This window comes from Cannabis sativa, chromosome X (assembly GCF_029168945.1).
Source record: "Cannabis sativa cultivar Pink pepper isolate KNU-18-1 chromosome X, ASM2916894v1, whole genome shotgun sequence".
Lineage (NCBI taxonomy): Eukaryota > Viridiplantae > Streptophyta > Magnoliopsida > Rosales > Cannabaceae > Cannabis > Cannabis sativa.
Genome location: NC_083610.1, coordinates 43,451,572 through 43,467,131, shown reverse-complemented (window position 1 = coordinate 43,467,131; position 15,560 = coordinate 43,451,572). Strand labels below are relative to the sequence as shown.

Below are 15,560 nucleotides of genomic sequence, written 5' to 3'. Positions count from 1 at the left end.
TCGTTTTCTCTCTCTCTCTCTCTCTCTCTCTCTCTCTCTCTCTCTCTCTCTCTCTCTCTCTCTCTCTCTCTCTCTCTCTCTCTCTCTCTCTCTCTCTCTCTCTCTTCTCTCCCATTGCCCTACCCGCCGCCCCCTCCTCCTCCACACTAGTGACCCTGTTCACCGCCACACCCATACTCGACCCCTGGGGCTTAGCTGCAACGGGAAGATCTCAGACCTATAAACCCACATGATGGGTCCCATTCCAATTGAGAAAAATGCCACGTAGAACAAAACCATCGTGATTGACAACACCACGACCCACATAAACTTCTCCTCCGACTGGTCAATGACGGTCAACGACACCCTAAGTGTAGCAAGAGATAAGACCATACCACCTACGCTGTTGAGAAGCGACGGCCGCCGTCCGATCTTGTCGAGCAAGAAAGTACCTGTCAAGATGAAAATCATCTTCACGAATCCGACGGCTACGGTCGCCAGTAGCTTTTGATCGTCTGATTTGATCCTGGCCTTCTCGAAGATCCTTGGGCTATACAAAACGACAGCGTCTATGCCCGAGGCTTGTTGGAAGAAGTGGATTCCAATGGATGAGATCAAGATGTGGCGAACAACTGGCGTGGGGGTGAACCAGGAGCTCCTTCCATACCCCCTCGCTGTGGCTTTTCTTGTTGACTTGAACGATGTCGTCAGTGCAGTGTTCAATGAGAGAGAGAGAGAAGAAGAAGAAGAAGAAGGAGGAGGAGGAGAGTGCGGCAAGACAGAAGAAGAGGAAGAAAGAAAAGATTAGGAAATTAGGGTTTTTTTTTTAATTTTTATTTTTTTAAAATTATTTTTTTGATTTTTAATTTTTTAATTTTAAAGAAAAATAATTTTTTTATTTTTTATTTTTAAAATAATTAATTTTTTTTTTATTTTTTTCAATATTTAGTACGTGGACTAATAAAATTGTGCCACGTGTACATTGTGTACACGTGGACATTCCACCATGGCAGTTAACAGCCAAAAATGGATGGAAATGGCTAATTGCTAATAGAACTTGGGTTTAAAAGGTTTTACCACCAAAATTTTAGAATTGGAGGTTAGTTGGAAATACTTGACCACTTAAGGAGGTTATACCGCAAATAATTCTAATAATTATTGTAACTAAAACTAAATTAATAACTAAATTTACTAAACATCAGTCTAGCTCGTGTTAATGATAGCACATTGATCCCTACGAAGAATAAATAAACTAATTAGATTAACTTATAATATCTCCTCTAATAGTGTAATAAATATAAAGTTGAGATATTCTCTTTCACATATTATGTCTTTTAAATTTATAATTAAACTATATAAACTTATTACTTTGGACTAATTTAACTGATGTTTGGTAACACTTTTTTAATTTTAAAATTAAAAAGTAAAAATATTTTTCAAAAACATATTCTATAAAACTGTTTCACTTTTCAATTTTTTAATTGAGAATCAAAATTTGAAAAAAAAAAAAAAGTTACTTTCAATATTTTTTTAAATAGTTTTTTTTCTTAATTAATATTTTGGACTCCAATCAGACCGGGACCCAAATCTTCCCACGACCCTGGCGCTGAACCCGACCCCTGACCTGAACCCGAATCTGAACCCTAGACCTAGACTTGACTTAAATAAAATAAAAAAATAAAAATAAAAATAAACTTTACAGAACACACTTTAAATTTCTGTTTTTAAAATTGAAAAACAAAAAGTGGTTACAGAACGCATTTTTGTTTTTCAAAAATAAAATTTTTAAAAACAAAAATTTTACTTTCATTTTGTGACTAAAAAATTAGAAAAAAAAAAGTATTATCAAAAACTACCTTAACCAGTTGTAATGTTCATGGTACCACTTTATTATATACTTGTTAATTCAGTGTTGATTGCTATTCATTCCTACTGGGGTCAAATAATGTTTCTCCCGAAACGAATCTTGAGAGAGATTATTGCTATTTCTAGAGCATTTTTGTGGAAGGGTAAGGCAGAGCACAATGGTCCGGGATACATAGCTTGGCAGGATCTATGTACGACTCGAAAAGAGGGAGGGCTGGGATTCCGTAATCTTTTATTTTGGAACAAGGCTGCTCTTGGCAAATATGTGTGGGCGATTGCAACGAAACAAGACAACTTATGGGTCAAATGGATCCATTGTGTCTATCTCAAAAAACACAACTTGTGGGACTATGCAAGTTCCAACCAAAATAGTTGGTATTGGCGTCAAATAGTTCGAGTGAAGGAAGATATTAAGAAGAAAGTTTCATTGCAGCAATTTACGGGCTTCAATTACTCTATCTGACAGGGTTATCAACTCCTTACTCCATCTTATGCAAGAGCTGGTATGGAGAGGTATGGGGGAGATTTCTTATTCCCAAGCATCGATTTTTCTTATGGTTGGCAGTTCTAAACCGATTGCAAACTAAGGATCGATTGATGCGATTTAACATCATCTTGGAAAGTAAATGTCTTCTATGTAATCAAGCAGATGAAAGTATATCACATTTATTTTTTGATTGTGAATTTAGTAGAGAATGCTTAGAGAACATTCAAGGATGGATAGGATAGAATTCAACAACTAACTCTCTACACAAGCTGCTGAAATCAGTAAAAAGAACGAAAGTGTCGAAGTTCAAACAGCAGGTATTTGCTACTATGTTGGCAGCCGCAATATATAATATTTGGAATGAGGTTCTATGGTGCAAAAACCTCACTCCTCCAGCAGCAGTAGTGCATCGAATTAAACAAGAGGTAAAATTAAGGATTGATGTAATTTTGCCTAAGAAATTGGGGAAAAAAGATAGAAATTGGGTTGTATTATTGTAACTACACAAAGATGTATATATATAGATTGTCATACAAATAATGATAGGTTGTAAAACAGTTTGGAATTGAAATACAAAGGAGCTGATTTTCTCAAAAAAAAAAAATATATATATATATAAATTAACAGTGAAACCGCACTATTTTGAATTAGTGCAGTGTGATTTGTAGTTAATTATGCATATAAAATTAACTTTTTTTGGGTGGCTATAATCCTTCTAATATCGTTTTACTTGCATTTAATTCTCTAATCTCAAATTCTAGCGGTAAAATCTTCTAAGTTAATGAACTATTAGCAAATTTAAGGTGTCACTGTCTCCATGAACAGTTTATGTATACATTCCTGTACACGTAGCACATTTATATTGATAAACATATATAGGGCCAGTTTGGCACAGCTGTGCTGTGGGAAAAAGCAGCTGTAGCTGTGCTGTAAGGAAAAGCAGCTGTAGCAGAACTGTAGAAAAAAGCTGAGTTGAGTGTTTGATAAATTATAATTTTTAAAGTGCTGTGACTTCTTAAGATTCTATTATAATAATGATAATATTTTAATCTAGTTCATTATAATCACAAATATATATATAAAAAATATGTTATATAAAATTTTTATTTTTTTTTATATATTTTTAATTATTTTTTTCTATAATACAAATTTATATGCATTTGATAAAAATAATTTTTAATATTTTTAAATTATATTTTTATCACTTGTAAAAGATAAAATTGTAGTTTATAAGAAACATAAATTGATATTATTTGTTAATAATAAAAATATAAATATAAAATATTTTTAAAATAAAATAAAAAATTAGAAATTTAAAAAATTATTTATTTTTTATAATATATAATAAATAATTAAATAAATTTTTAGTAAAAATAATTTATTATAAAGTCTTTTAATCAAAAGAGCTTTTTCTAAAAGTTGGATTGTACCAACTTTAGCTTTTAGCTGTAGCTTTTTTATAAATTCTTCAATAAGCTGTTTTTTAACTGCTTACCAAACACCTTTTTGTCACAGCTTTTTTGAAAAGCAGCTTTTAGCTTTTCCAAAAGTTGTGCCAATATTGTTATTTCGAAATTCATTTTAAAACTAAATAAATTATAATAGTAAAAAATAAAAAATATTATAAATTTTAAAATAATTTTTTTATACTTTTCAAATAATAATATTTGTATTAATATAAACGTGTCACGTATTTAAGAGTGTACACTTAAGCAGTTCATATTGGCAATTACCTGTAAAAAATAGATAATACCTTGAATATTTGCTAACAATTCAGTAGTTTAGAAGATTTTACTACCAAAATTTAAGCTTAGAAAATTAAATACAATTAAAATGATAGTTGAGATGATTTGACTGATTCTTTTTTTTTTTTTTCACTTAATACCACACTTCGCATATATTGGTAATTATTCTTACCAATTTGTGTCTCCAATCTATTTTTTTTTTTTTTTGAGGAAATAAACTTGTTATTATAAATCAAAGATGAACATCATTTACAATAACAGAGTTTATAGGCGGAGGTATACAATCCGACCAAAGACAAGTCTCATCCACCCCTAAAGCAAACTTAGCCAAACCATCAGCAGCCATGTTCGCTGAGCGTTTGACATGAGAGACAGTTACATTAGGGAAAAAGGATAGTAGACTAGAAATATCAGCAATTAAATCATTAAAAGAAGAAATTGCAGATGAAGATTGACACAAAGCATTAGAAACACGAAGAGCGTCTGTTTCAATGAATGTGACTGGTAGCTGCTGTTGAAGGGCCCAGCATAGGCTATGAAACATTGCAATTGCCTCCATTTCATGAGATTCAAAACAGCCCACAACTGGTTTCGAGAAGGCTGCAGCAACAGTACCGTTGGAGCGCCGTACTAGAGCTCCAATACCTGTTATTTTCCTTGAGGTGTCGACTGCTGCATCAACATTCAACTTGAGTGTTCCAGGAGGTGGAGGAGTCCATGGAATCGGATGTGCACTTGGTGAAGACTGCAAAGAAGACGCTGCTGGTGCGTGAGTCCGATTGGTAGCTGTAGCAGTAGAACCGTATTTAAGTTGAGCGCTTTGATAATTCTGCCAGTAGTTCCTTGCAAAATTTGCAAGATCTTTGGATGGTTTTGCTTTATGGCCATGAATCACTCTATTACGTTCAGTCCATATCGCCCATAGGATACAACAAAGGTGCTCCATCTCCATTTTAGAGTATATAGCAGCCAAATGAATCAAATAATCACCCTTCCTCATTGTCGTTCCAGTCTAGAGTGAAATTTGAAAAGCACCAAACAGATCTAGCATATTTACAACCAAAAAGAGCATGCCCTATAGTTTCCCAAGCTTGTTGACAGATGGAGCAAGTGGAATCCGTTATTATTTTTCGCTTCACAAGGGCTGTAGCTACAGGAATGGCATCATTATAGACTCGCCACATGAAGATTTTGATCTTTTGTGGTAATTTTAGCGACCATAAAAAATTCCAGCTTGCTGTCATGGAAGAAGAGGAAGAACTGTTGTCAATATCATCAAGTGAAGCCGCTAAATGATAGCCCGTTTGGACAGAGTATAAACCAGAGGAGCTGGGATGCCATATGAGAGTGTCATCATGTCGAAAAAAGCCCAGGGGAATGGTTAAAATTCGGTCCACATCAGGTGGTGAAAACCAGCGATTTAGCAAAGATAAATCCCATTGACGCTCATCCGTGATGATATTCGAAACAACTAGATCCGGGGGTCCAGAATAGTGGTAAGATTGAAAGCTAGAGTGGCCCGGAATCCATGGATCTTTAGCACAAAGAACTCGACAACCTTCGCCTATTTTCCATCTTAGACCAGCAGTAAGGAGGCCTCTTCTCCAATCTATTTAATAGTTGACGTTGATCATATAATTAGATATATGATATGATTTTTATTATTATTATTTATTAGTAATGTTGTTTTGTGAATATGTAATGGATTTTGTATATTGCACGACAAAAGATGATCTAATTAAAAAATTTCTGTTTGTTTAAGGTATAGAGGACTTTATGGTTATTATATACATTTATATACTTAGGTATGTTTTAAAAAAGTAGTTAAAAATAATTAAGCATATTCTCTTTAAGGAAAGTTGAAATATTGTCACATATCTTAGTCTGTCTAGATTTGGCCTAAATTGTTCACTTATTACTCTAATATAGCTTAATTAAAAATCGTTACCAATATAATAATATGCCTCTACATTCTTTCTTTACATATAATAAACAACAATCTTATAACTCTCCAACCACTTACCTAGATTCCACTTGACTCTAGATGTCCAGTTTTAACCTAATTCAAAATAATTTATATGATAAAATATATAATTTTTAAAACGTGATATATTGGGGCTTTTTTCATTTTTACACTTCAAAATAGTTTTTTTTTTTTTTTCATTTGTACGAAATTCTACATAGAAACTCCTATTGCAACTGGTGCTGCAACCTAAATTTGCAACAAAAAATCGTATGGAAACCCCTATTGCAACTAGTGCTGCAACCACTTTAGAAACTCAAACCGTATATTTAAAAAAAAAAAAAGTTAAAAAAAAATAGTATATGGGGTAATTCCCCTATAATATAAGTATATATTATGTTTTTTTTTTTAATATTTTATATTTACAAAATGTTGCTTATTTTAACATGTAATGAAATCTATTATATATTGAAATTATAATTCGAATTTTGTTATACAATTGTATTCATTGAAATTATAATAGACATTCAATATATTTTAAAGAATAAAATAATTTATTGTACTGATAATATGGTATTACATTTAGTTGAGCAGTTGCGCGTTCTCTCTTTTTATTCTTTATTTTTTTATACACTAGCAATTAATTATTATTATTTTTTTGATGAATCAGTAAATTGTATTAGCACACAAAATTTTTACAACCTAAAAGCACCCGAATTTTCAGGCCTTTGATATGTTTCTATACATTCTGTATATACACAAAATAATCAATAATAAAATCAGCACTTACAATGTTGAATACCACACACAATCTTTTCTAGATACTTTTTTTGGCCAAAATAAATCTATCCTTTGCTTCACTCTAGCCTTCAGTTCTCTACACATTTTATTGTTGTCAGGTGCCTTTTCCTCCCAATAGCAAGTGTTCCTCGACTTCCATATGTGGTACGTACACTAGACTGGTAAGTGCAGCAGCATAAACCAGCTTACGAAACTTGCTGGTTTTTGCCTTCCCTAGCCAACGAACCAACACAGCAAGGGTCTTGCCTTGAGTTCTCCATTGCAGCTAGCTCTTAATGTTTTGTAACCAAAGATGAGTGATTGGACACTCGAAGAAAAGATGAGAATGTGTTTCGGGTAGTGAATTACAGAGCATACACACCTGATCTGTAGTAATCCCCATTTTATAGCCAATCAGTCTCTTGTCTTTTGCCTCTGTTGGATGGCTAGCCAGCTCACAAAACCGTGTTTTGGGGTGTTGAGTCTCCCCCAAATTTGGTTACTCCAATGCACTTTAATTGGTTCTTGATAGAACAGCTTGTACCCTTGTGCAACTGTGTATTTGCCTTGTATCATCCTATCATTCATGGCAGCTTTGAACTGCTCTTTGAGCCTCACTATGCATGTCCAATACCAGCTAGCTTGAGTTGGAACCGCATAGCTCCACCAGTCCTCATTGTGTAAATACACACTATTAATCCATCTCAACCACAAGCTATCTTCCTTGTTAGCCAAAGCTCACACATACTTTCCCATTGCAACTTTATTCCAAGCTGAGACCTCTTTAAAGCCAATGCCCCCAGCCGATTTTGAGTGGCAAAGAACCTCCCAGGACATAGGACCTAGCCCTTGATACATGGCATGACCTTTCCAAAGATAGTTTCTACATATGGCCTCTATACCATGGATCACTTTCTTCAGAAGTTTAATGATCTGGCTCCAATATGAGTGTATGGTCAAAAGCACAGAATTAACAAGTATTGCTCTCCCTGCAAATGATAAGTTTCTTAAGCTCCATACTTTTATCCTTGCTGTCATTTTATCTATTAGGACGGTACATTCCTTCCTTAAAATTCTTTTAGAGCAGATGGGAATTCCCAAGTAGGTGAAAGTCAGATTTTGAACTCAGCTCAGTCTTGGACATATGACTGCTGTAAATAGCTGATTTGGAGGGGTTTGGCTGCAGGCCAGAGGTTATCGAGAAGAGCTTGAGGCCCTGTAGCATGTATAGGACACTTTTGAAATCCCCATTACAGAAGAGAAGCACATCATCTGCAAAAGCAAGATAATTTAATTTGATTCCAGCACACCTATGATGGTATTTAAAGTCATGTTTCTCTCCAACTTTTCTCATAATTCTTGAAAGATATTCCATGCCTAAGACAAAAAGTAAGGGAGACATGGGGTCTCCTTGTCTTAGGCCTCTCCTTGCTTCAAAAAAACCCATGCAATGTCCCACTAAACATGAGTGAGAATTTAGGAGTGCGAACACAATTCATCACCAGAGTAATGAAATATTGAGGAAACTGAAATTCTTGAAGTATTTCTTCTATAAAGTCCCACTCAATAGTGTCATAGGCCTTCTGAAGATCAAGCTTGATAATACAACTAACCTTGTTTGATTTCCTACTATAATGCCTAACAAGATCTTGACATATCATTATGTTATGTCCAATAAACCTTCCTTTAATGAAGCCTCCCTGGTTTTGGAAAACTAAATCAGGAAGAATCACTTTAAGCCTAGAGCACAATAGCTTTGTTGCAATTTTGTACACAACATTACAACAAGCTATTGGTCTAAAGTCTTTAACAGTGTTTGGACATTTCATTTTAGGCACTATAGTAAGAATTGTAGAATTTATCTCTTTAAGTATTCTACCTGTTTCAAAGAAGGATGTAACAACTTGAAAGACTTCCTCTCCAACCACCTCTCAATCCTAGTGCTTTGTTTCAAGGGATTCCAAACACAGCTTCTTTCATCTCCTCCCTAATGTACTTCTTTGTGAGCATTTCCGCTTGGCTTTGTGTGAGAGTAGGGCCTCTGCATACAATTCTACTTGTTACTTTCTTCCTTCCTTCTAGTTTAGTTCCCAGTAGAGTTTTATAGTAAGACACAAAAGCATCTGTAATTTGTTGAGGCTCATGAACTCTTGATCCATCATGTTGCTCTATTACAAAAATCTGATTCTGTTGAATTCTTTGCTTGATACTGGCATAGAATAAGGCAATATTTGAGTCCCCATTCTGTACCCAGGCACACTTTGATTTCTGCTGCAGAAACAATGAGTAATTTCTCTGCACTTGAACATACCGATCCCTCACTTCCTGTTTAGTAGCTAGTAAACCATGGTTTAGAGGATCCTGCTGGAGTTGCTCTTGAATACTTTCTAATTCTAGCTTTGTTTTTAAAGTGGCAGCCTGTTGATCAGAAAATCCCTTCTGATTTATATATTTGAACACCTACTTCAACGCTTTAAGCCTATTTACCAATATGTACATTTTCGAGCCATGCTTTGTTTGTGTCCAAATTTCCTGAAGTTTTGAATCAAACTCAGGATGATTTTTCCACATTCTGAAGTATTTAAATGGCTTCTTCCCACCATGCCATTGAGGATACAAAGTTAGGACAACAGGTGTATGATCAAAGAGGCCTTCATTTAGAAAACTAGCTTCAACAATAGGATGATTGTCTAACCAAGATTGATTCGCCATGACTGTCAATTTTGGAGTAGATACGATCATCCCCTTGTTGTTTGTTAGTCCTGGTGAAAAAACTCCTTGTTGCTTTAACATCTTCCAAATGACATTGCATAATACAATCCATGAAATCAGTTGCAGCTTGAAATTTCACCTTATGCCCAATTCTTTCATCCTTAGCCAAAATATCATTGAAGTCTCCCATCAAGAGCCAACTTTCTTTTGTTGCTATCCCATTCAAATCCTTCCATAACTCTTGTCTCCCTATTCGATCATTGTAAGCGTATAACATAGTTAAAAAACTGTTGTAGTGAGCATCTGTAGTGGACACTTTTAAGTGCATAAGTTGACTTGTGCATTTAAGAATGTTCACATTATATCTCAAAGGGTTCCAAGCTATAACAATTCTCCCTCCTCTATGCCATGCAATGTTAGAGGAAAAACTGTTGGAATTAATTTTACCAGGATCTTAGATCTACTCAAAAGTATGTTGATTTAACAACCTAAATATGAACTTCTAAAACGATAAATAAAACACATAAAAAGTTAAGAAACCTTACAGTGATGGCAGCGGAATAATGTGTCTCCTTCAACTCAGATCTCTAACCCTTGATTCCTGTCTGTCGCAGAGTATAATCAAGATTTGAGCCCGAATGTCCTTCAGATGGATATGATCCTTCATAGTCTTCCAATCTATGATTGAGGTACTGTTTGCTGTGTGTGGGCACTTCTCTCTCACAAGGAATTTCGAAATTCTCTCTTTATTTCTCTCTTGATTTCGTGTGATCCAAAGGCATACAAAGAGAAGAGAGGGGGCGACAATATATAGGGAAAAGGGAGAGCTCAACTTTCCAAATAAACAGTTTCCTCTTTTACTGAGTAATTGATTAACTGCCTTATTTGGTGTGATCCACCACTTTCCTATTATTGCTAGGTTTAGGTTAGCAATTACTTGGCAAATAAAATTGAATATAATACTTGGGAAACACACAAAGAAGTGGTCGGCCATGGTGTGACTTGGGCCTCACTTGGATTTTGCAGTTTCCTCAATTTTATTTCTATTTCTCAAAAAATGCCATTTTTCCAATTCTAACCATTTAAATGTCAAAAATAATTATTTAATAACTAAAATAGATTATTAAATAATATTGTCATTTAATATAATTATTAATTAGACATACAAAGTCTCTTAATTAATGAATAAACCTAGAAACCCTTTTCTTTACAATTTCATCCTTACTTAGTGAGAATTCTCAAATTAGACATAGTCTAACTTTTAGAATTATAATTGATTATTCATAAATCAATTATAGAGTCTTACAAACAGTATGGTCTCAACTAGAATGGGGTGTAACGCCCTAAATAATTAGGCACGCTACCCAAAAATGCTTATAAAACCCTAATCCCCTAATCGGGATTACTAATTAAAATAACGCAGAATTTAAACTTTAATATTAAACAGACTGAAAATAAACTTGTAATATATTTAAACTTTTCAAACATAGTTGGGATCCCAAAAATATTTACAAACTTATTACAAGTTCTTTCTTACTAGCCAACCTAAGCGGTAAAACAGAATACAAAAGTCAACACTGTTAGACCCGTAACCTGCTTGTCTGAAGTGGCATGAACATGTACATTCTTCGTCCTGCTCCTGAAACTCATGGCTGATCAGCTAATGCCTTACCCTTTCCTGCACAGTAGAGCACCCGTGAGCCAAGCCCAGCAAGACAGTATAAATCACAATAAATATAATATGCTCATTTACATATGTCTGTATAGCACAAACCTAATCACTATATCAACATGCCCATGTATGTCTACGTGGCGTAGACCTATGTGTTGCGCCCACACATCTAATTAAATCTACGTGACGTAGAACCACGTGTTGCTCTCACACGTCTAAATATATTAAGGCCTTAAAAGTGGTTCATCTCGGTTATGTGTACCGTGTCCAACCTGATTATGCCTTGAACGCATAATCCTTAAATTTCATTTCAATTAACATGCATGGCATTTATACACATATTCCACTAGGGTAATAACCTTAGGCTAACAAACCGTTCCTATTAGGGTAATAACCCTAATCCCGGTTACAATAACCCCTGATTTTACACTCAATAAAATTCAAGTATGGCATTTACAATACAGATAATCACATAGAGCTCGAAAAGAGCTTTCCAACGGTATAAAGAACGTCCCAAACGGAGTCCCGAGTCAAAAGTTATGGCCAAAACAACATCAGGAAAAAGATGGCTCTCTGCTAGGTTTTATGGCCGCGGCGACCATAGATCTGGTCGCAGCCACTGGGTTCGAAAAACCCAAAAAACCAGATTTTAAGGTCTAAACATGCCCACTTTACCATATATTCGAACCTTAATCAATCCATACCCAAAGTTAACTTCTTACAGATAAAAATCATCACCACAGAGAGCAAACAACAACCACAACAACTCTCAAAATTCAAATTACACAATCAATTGAAAATCATGCATTTAAACCAACAAAGTTTTAGCTCAACACATGAACTTCAACCTAAATATATCCAAATTCCCAGCTGCAAAACACCAATTAAAACATATTTCCACTAAGAAAAATACCTTATACTCATATTCCAAGATCAACAACATAAATTCCCACCAAATCATGCAATTCCATGAACAATTCACCAAGATTAAAACCAAACACCAAGAACATGCAACCCCACAAACTCAACAATTTAAAATATGCTTTTTACCCTAAAATTCAGCAAGAGAAATCACTAAAAATCTTTACACAAACTCAGCAAGAAATTACCTAATTTCAAGCTCAAGAATCCATAATCCCAAAGCTTCAATCCACCCCCAACTTCAAGCAATTTCTCAACAATTCAATTTGAAAATGGAAAGGGTTAAAGGGAGAGGGAGAGTTCAGGTGAGAGAGAGATAAACCAGAAAATATAATTCATTTTCTCCCAAAAATCTATTAAATTCAAAATAACACAATAATGGTCAAATGACCTTTTTGCCCTTAGGGCTATAAAACCAACATATTCATTTTCAAGGGCATAAATGTCAAATCACACTCAAATATTGCCAAACAAATTTTAGATTATCACATGTCAAATAAAATGCCAAATAATCAATTCAATTTACATTTTGGGCCCGAACCCGGTTCGGCCCGAAATTCCCGGGTGTGACTATACCGCGCTAACCTGTCAGAACACACCTGAAAAGACAACACATGCATACTATATAATAATATAGTTCTATTAAGCATGTAATTAAATTAATCTCAACAATTTACCCTTCTCGGGTCATAATTACCAAAATGCCCCTGGCTCACCAACATGGTCTTTAACATATTAAATTCATATAATTTCACATATGTTGAACTATATAATAATATAATTCCTCAATTAACTCATAATTATCTAGTTAGGGTTTTGTTAATCCTTTTCTTAATCCCGAGTATTACATGGGGACTATGGATCTATATTGCTGAGCTTCCAATAAGTTGAACCGAATTTACCAAGTAAATCCCTAACTTATTAATTCCTTGTTGAATCCACTCTTAGAACTTGGAATTGCACTCTCAGACTTATATAGAGCATACTATATGTTTCACGATATACATATGCTATCTCATTTAACCATTGTTATAATCTTAATGTGATTAAAGATCCTCTATATAGATGATTTACATCGAGATGGGATAAATTTACCGTTTCCACCCCTCAATGTATTTTGCCCCTTAAAACACTTAGTTACCTGTAAATGATGTTTTAGTGATCTAATATATAGCCACTGAAACAAGAGCTCATCCATTTACTTCTATTTAACTAAGCTCGAAGGGAATCATCGCTTGACTTCTATACACCAGTAGAAGCTATAGGTTCCATATTTATGTTCAGCACTCCTACTCAGTTATGCTATCATGTTCCCAAAATATATGTATCACCCTGACCCAAAAGTAGGCTTAACTAATAAATCAAAGAACATGAATAACACTCCTGAGATTGAGCCTAAGCATATCAGGATTTAGATTCTTTTAATCTAAGATCAACTTCTGATATTGACTTGGAAAGATACAACGGTAAGTTTATAATATCTTGTGTAAGTTCAATATCGGTCCAGTCCAATGTATACTCCATACATTCGAAACTAGTATACTTTACCAATGTCCTGGAAAGAACATAACACTTACTCCAAGTGTAAGTATACTTCATTGCTGATTATCACATCAGTGTAAATCCAAAACACTGATGAACAGGGACTTAGTCTTTTGAATCATATAATCACAATCACATTCCACTGTATTGACAATACTGTAATTGTGAATGAATATATGTTCTGGACTTAACTGATTTTGTGCATATATCAAATATGTATATTAAACCATAAACATGTAAAATACATGTAAACATAAATCACTTCAAAATTCTAAATTGATAACTAATCAGATTGTAATGGGTTTTATTTAGGGCACAAAACCCAACAAAAACACCAACCCGCAAACACATTTAGGTACAAATTTCCAAGTTTTGGAGCTTTGACCCTTGTCTCGAGGAGGCCAACAAAACCAACACCTTGAGAGCTAATGAATTGCTTGATTAGCCTTTGGTTTGTTGATTATTGGCTCCTCGGACATTCCAACAAAAAAATTTATCCATTAACAAGAGAGGGACCTCCCCCCTCTCTTGTGTTGGACTTGTTGTTGCTCTCATTCTTCTTTGCATCATTGCTAATTTCCATGTTTTGATCCTTGAAGAGTTCATCTTGAGAGGGATTATTTTCAGTGAGGACACTGAAAGTGTTCCCAGTAACTACTCTGGATGGAACCTCCAATTTTGCCACTCTTTTTCCTTTGGTCACTTTCTGAAATCCTTCATCATCAACTTGATTCTTATCAACATTCTTCCTTTTATCATCTTTAACTACCCATTCCTGCTTAGGTTTTGAGCTCTTTCTACATTCAGCAGCACCATGCCCCATACCAAAGCAATTGCTACATGAGATTGGCTTCCATTCGTATTTGACCCCTACTCGAGTAAGCATGCCATATTCATCATCAAACTCTAGCAAACCAAGAAGCTCCTGATTCATTTTAACCTCCACCAGAACCCGAGGATAGTTGAGCCGATCCCTTTCTTTCGTTACCTCATCCACCCTGATGGGAGTACCCAACTGCCCTACAATTTTGAACAAAGACTTCTGCCCCCCAGTATTTGAGGTCCAATTCTGTTGGGTTTTATGCCCTAAATAAAACTCTATTTCAACGTAATCCGCATTATTCAATATCAATAAAGAAGCAGAAGTATCTTTCATTTATTTGTGTATGTTTTGGTTCACCTTATCAATTATTTGTCTATTTGATTTTTAAATTCATCCAAACCCTTTTCACATACTTGATCCTGTTTATTGTGTTGTCAGCACAGTGGAAAGTAAACATGACTATGTGATTAAAGATTCCTAGATTTATCAGAACACTGGGGTTTTACTGATATGACAATCTACAACAGAGTTTACTTGCATTTGGAGAAATATTATGTTCTTTCCAAAGCATTGGTTAAAGTAAAGCTTGGGTTGGATGCATGGAGTATGCATCGGAAGGGACCGATATTGAACTTTGACATAGAGTTATTAAACTTACCGTAATATCTATTCAATTCAATATCACCTAGTTGATCCTAGATCACATGATCTTAATCTTGATATGATTAGGTTCAATCTCAAGAGTGTTATTCGTGTTCTTTGATTTGTTAGTTAAGCCTACTTTTGGGTCAGGGTGATACGTACATTTTGGGAACACGGTAGTGCAATTGAGCGGGAGCGCTGACATAAATATGGAATCTATAGCTTCTATCTAGCGAATAGAAAGTAAAGGATGATTTCCTTCGAGCTTGACCAAACGAAAATAAATGGTGGAGTACTCATTTCACTTAGCTAAAATATCATTTATACGGGGTTAAGTATTTTAAGGGTAAAATCATTGTAGGGTGTTACGGTAATTTAATCCCTTTACAGTGTAGATCATCTATATAGAGGATCATTGATCAAATTGA

At 34.6% G+C, this 15,560-nt stretch overlaps 2 protein-coding genes and 1 pseudogene across 2 annotated transcripts; all 3 read right to left on the bottom strand.

Moving 5' to 3' along the window:
• LOC133032181 (polyol transporter 5-like) lies at positions 1 to 706 on the bottom strand (annotated as a pseudogene).
• Positions 707 to 7,898: 7,192 nt separating this feature from the next.
• LOC133032180 (uncharacterized) lies at positions 7,899 to 8,649 on the bottom strand. Its single transcript, XM_061106048.1, has 2 exons — positions 8,313 to 8,649; positions 7,899 to 8,197 (listed from the first exon to the last, which is right to left on the bottom strand). The coding sequence occupies exons 1-2, from the start codon at positions 8,647 to 8,649 to the stop codon at positions 7,899 to 7,901; spliced, it is 636 nt and encodes a 211-aa protein (XP_060962031.1).
• Positions 8,650 to 8,770: 121 nt separating this feature from the next.
• LOC133032179 (uncharacterized) lies at positions 8,771 to 9,809 on the bottom strand. The gene is made up of 3 exons (XM_061106047.1): positions 9,672 to 9,809; positions 9,308 to 9,613; positions 8,771 to 9,238 (listed from the first exon to the last, which is right to left on the bottom strand). The coding sequence occupies exons 1-3, from the start codon at positions 9,807 to 9,809 to the stop codon at positions 8,771 to 8,773; spliced, it is 912 nt and encodes a 303-aa protein (XP_060962030.1).
• Between the last annotated feature and the right edge of the window lie 5,751 nt (positions 9,810 to 15,560).

What these genes read in the sequence shown, in the direction of transcription:
- LOC133032179 (XM_061106047.1), bottom strand. Translation starts at nt 9,809, where the DNA reads ATGTTATACGCTTACAATGATCGAATAGGGAGACAAGAGTTATGGAAG. An exon ending in ATGAAAGAATTGGGCATAAG is followed by an intron (nt 9,614 to 9,671) that starts GTGAAATTTCAA and finishes GTCATTTGGAAG; the next exon opens with ATGTTAAAGCAACAAGGAGT. An exon ending in GCTCGAAAATGTACATATTG is followed by an intron (nt 9,239 to 9,307) that starts GTAAATAGGCTT and finishes TCTGATCAACAG; the next exon opens with GCTGCCACTTTAAAAACAAA.
- LOC133032180 (XM_061106048.1), bottom strand. Translation starts at nt 8,649, where the DNA reads ATGAAATGTCCAAACACTGTTAAAGACTTTAGACCAATAGCTTGTTGT. An exon ending in CATTACTCTGGTGATGAATT is followed by an intron (nt 8,198 to 8,312) that starts GTGTTCGCACTC and finishes TTTTTGTCTTAG; the next exon opens with GCATGGAATATCTTTCAAGA.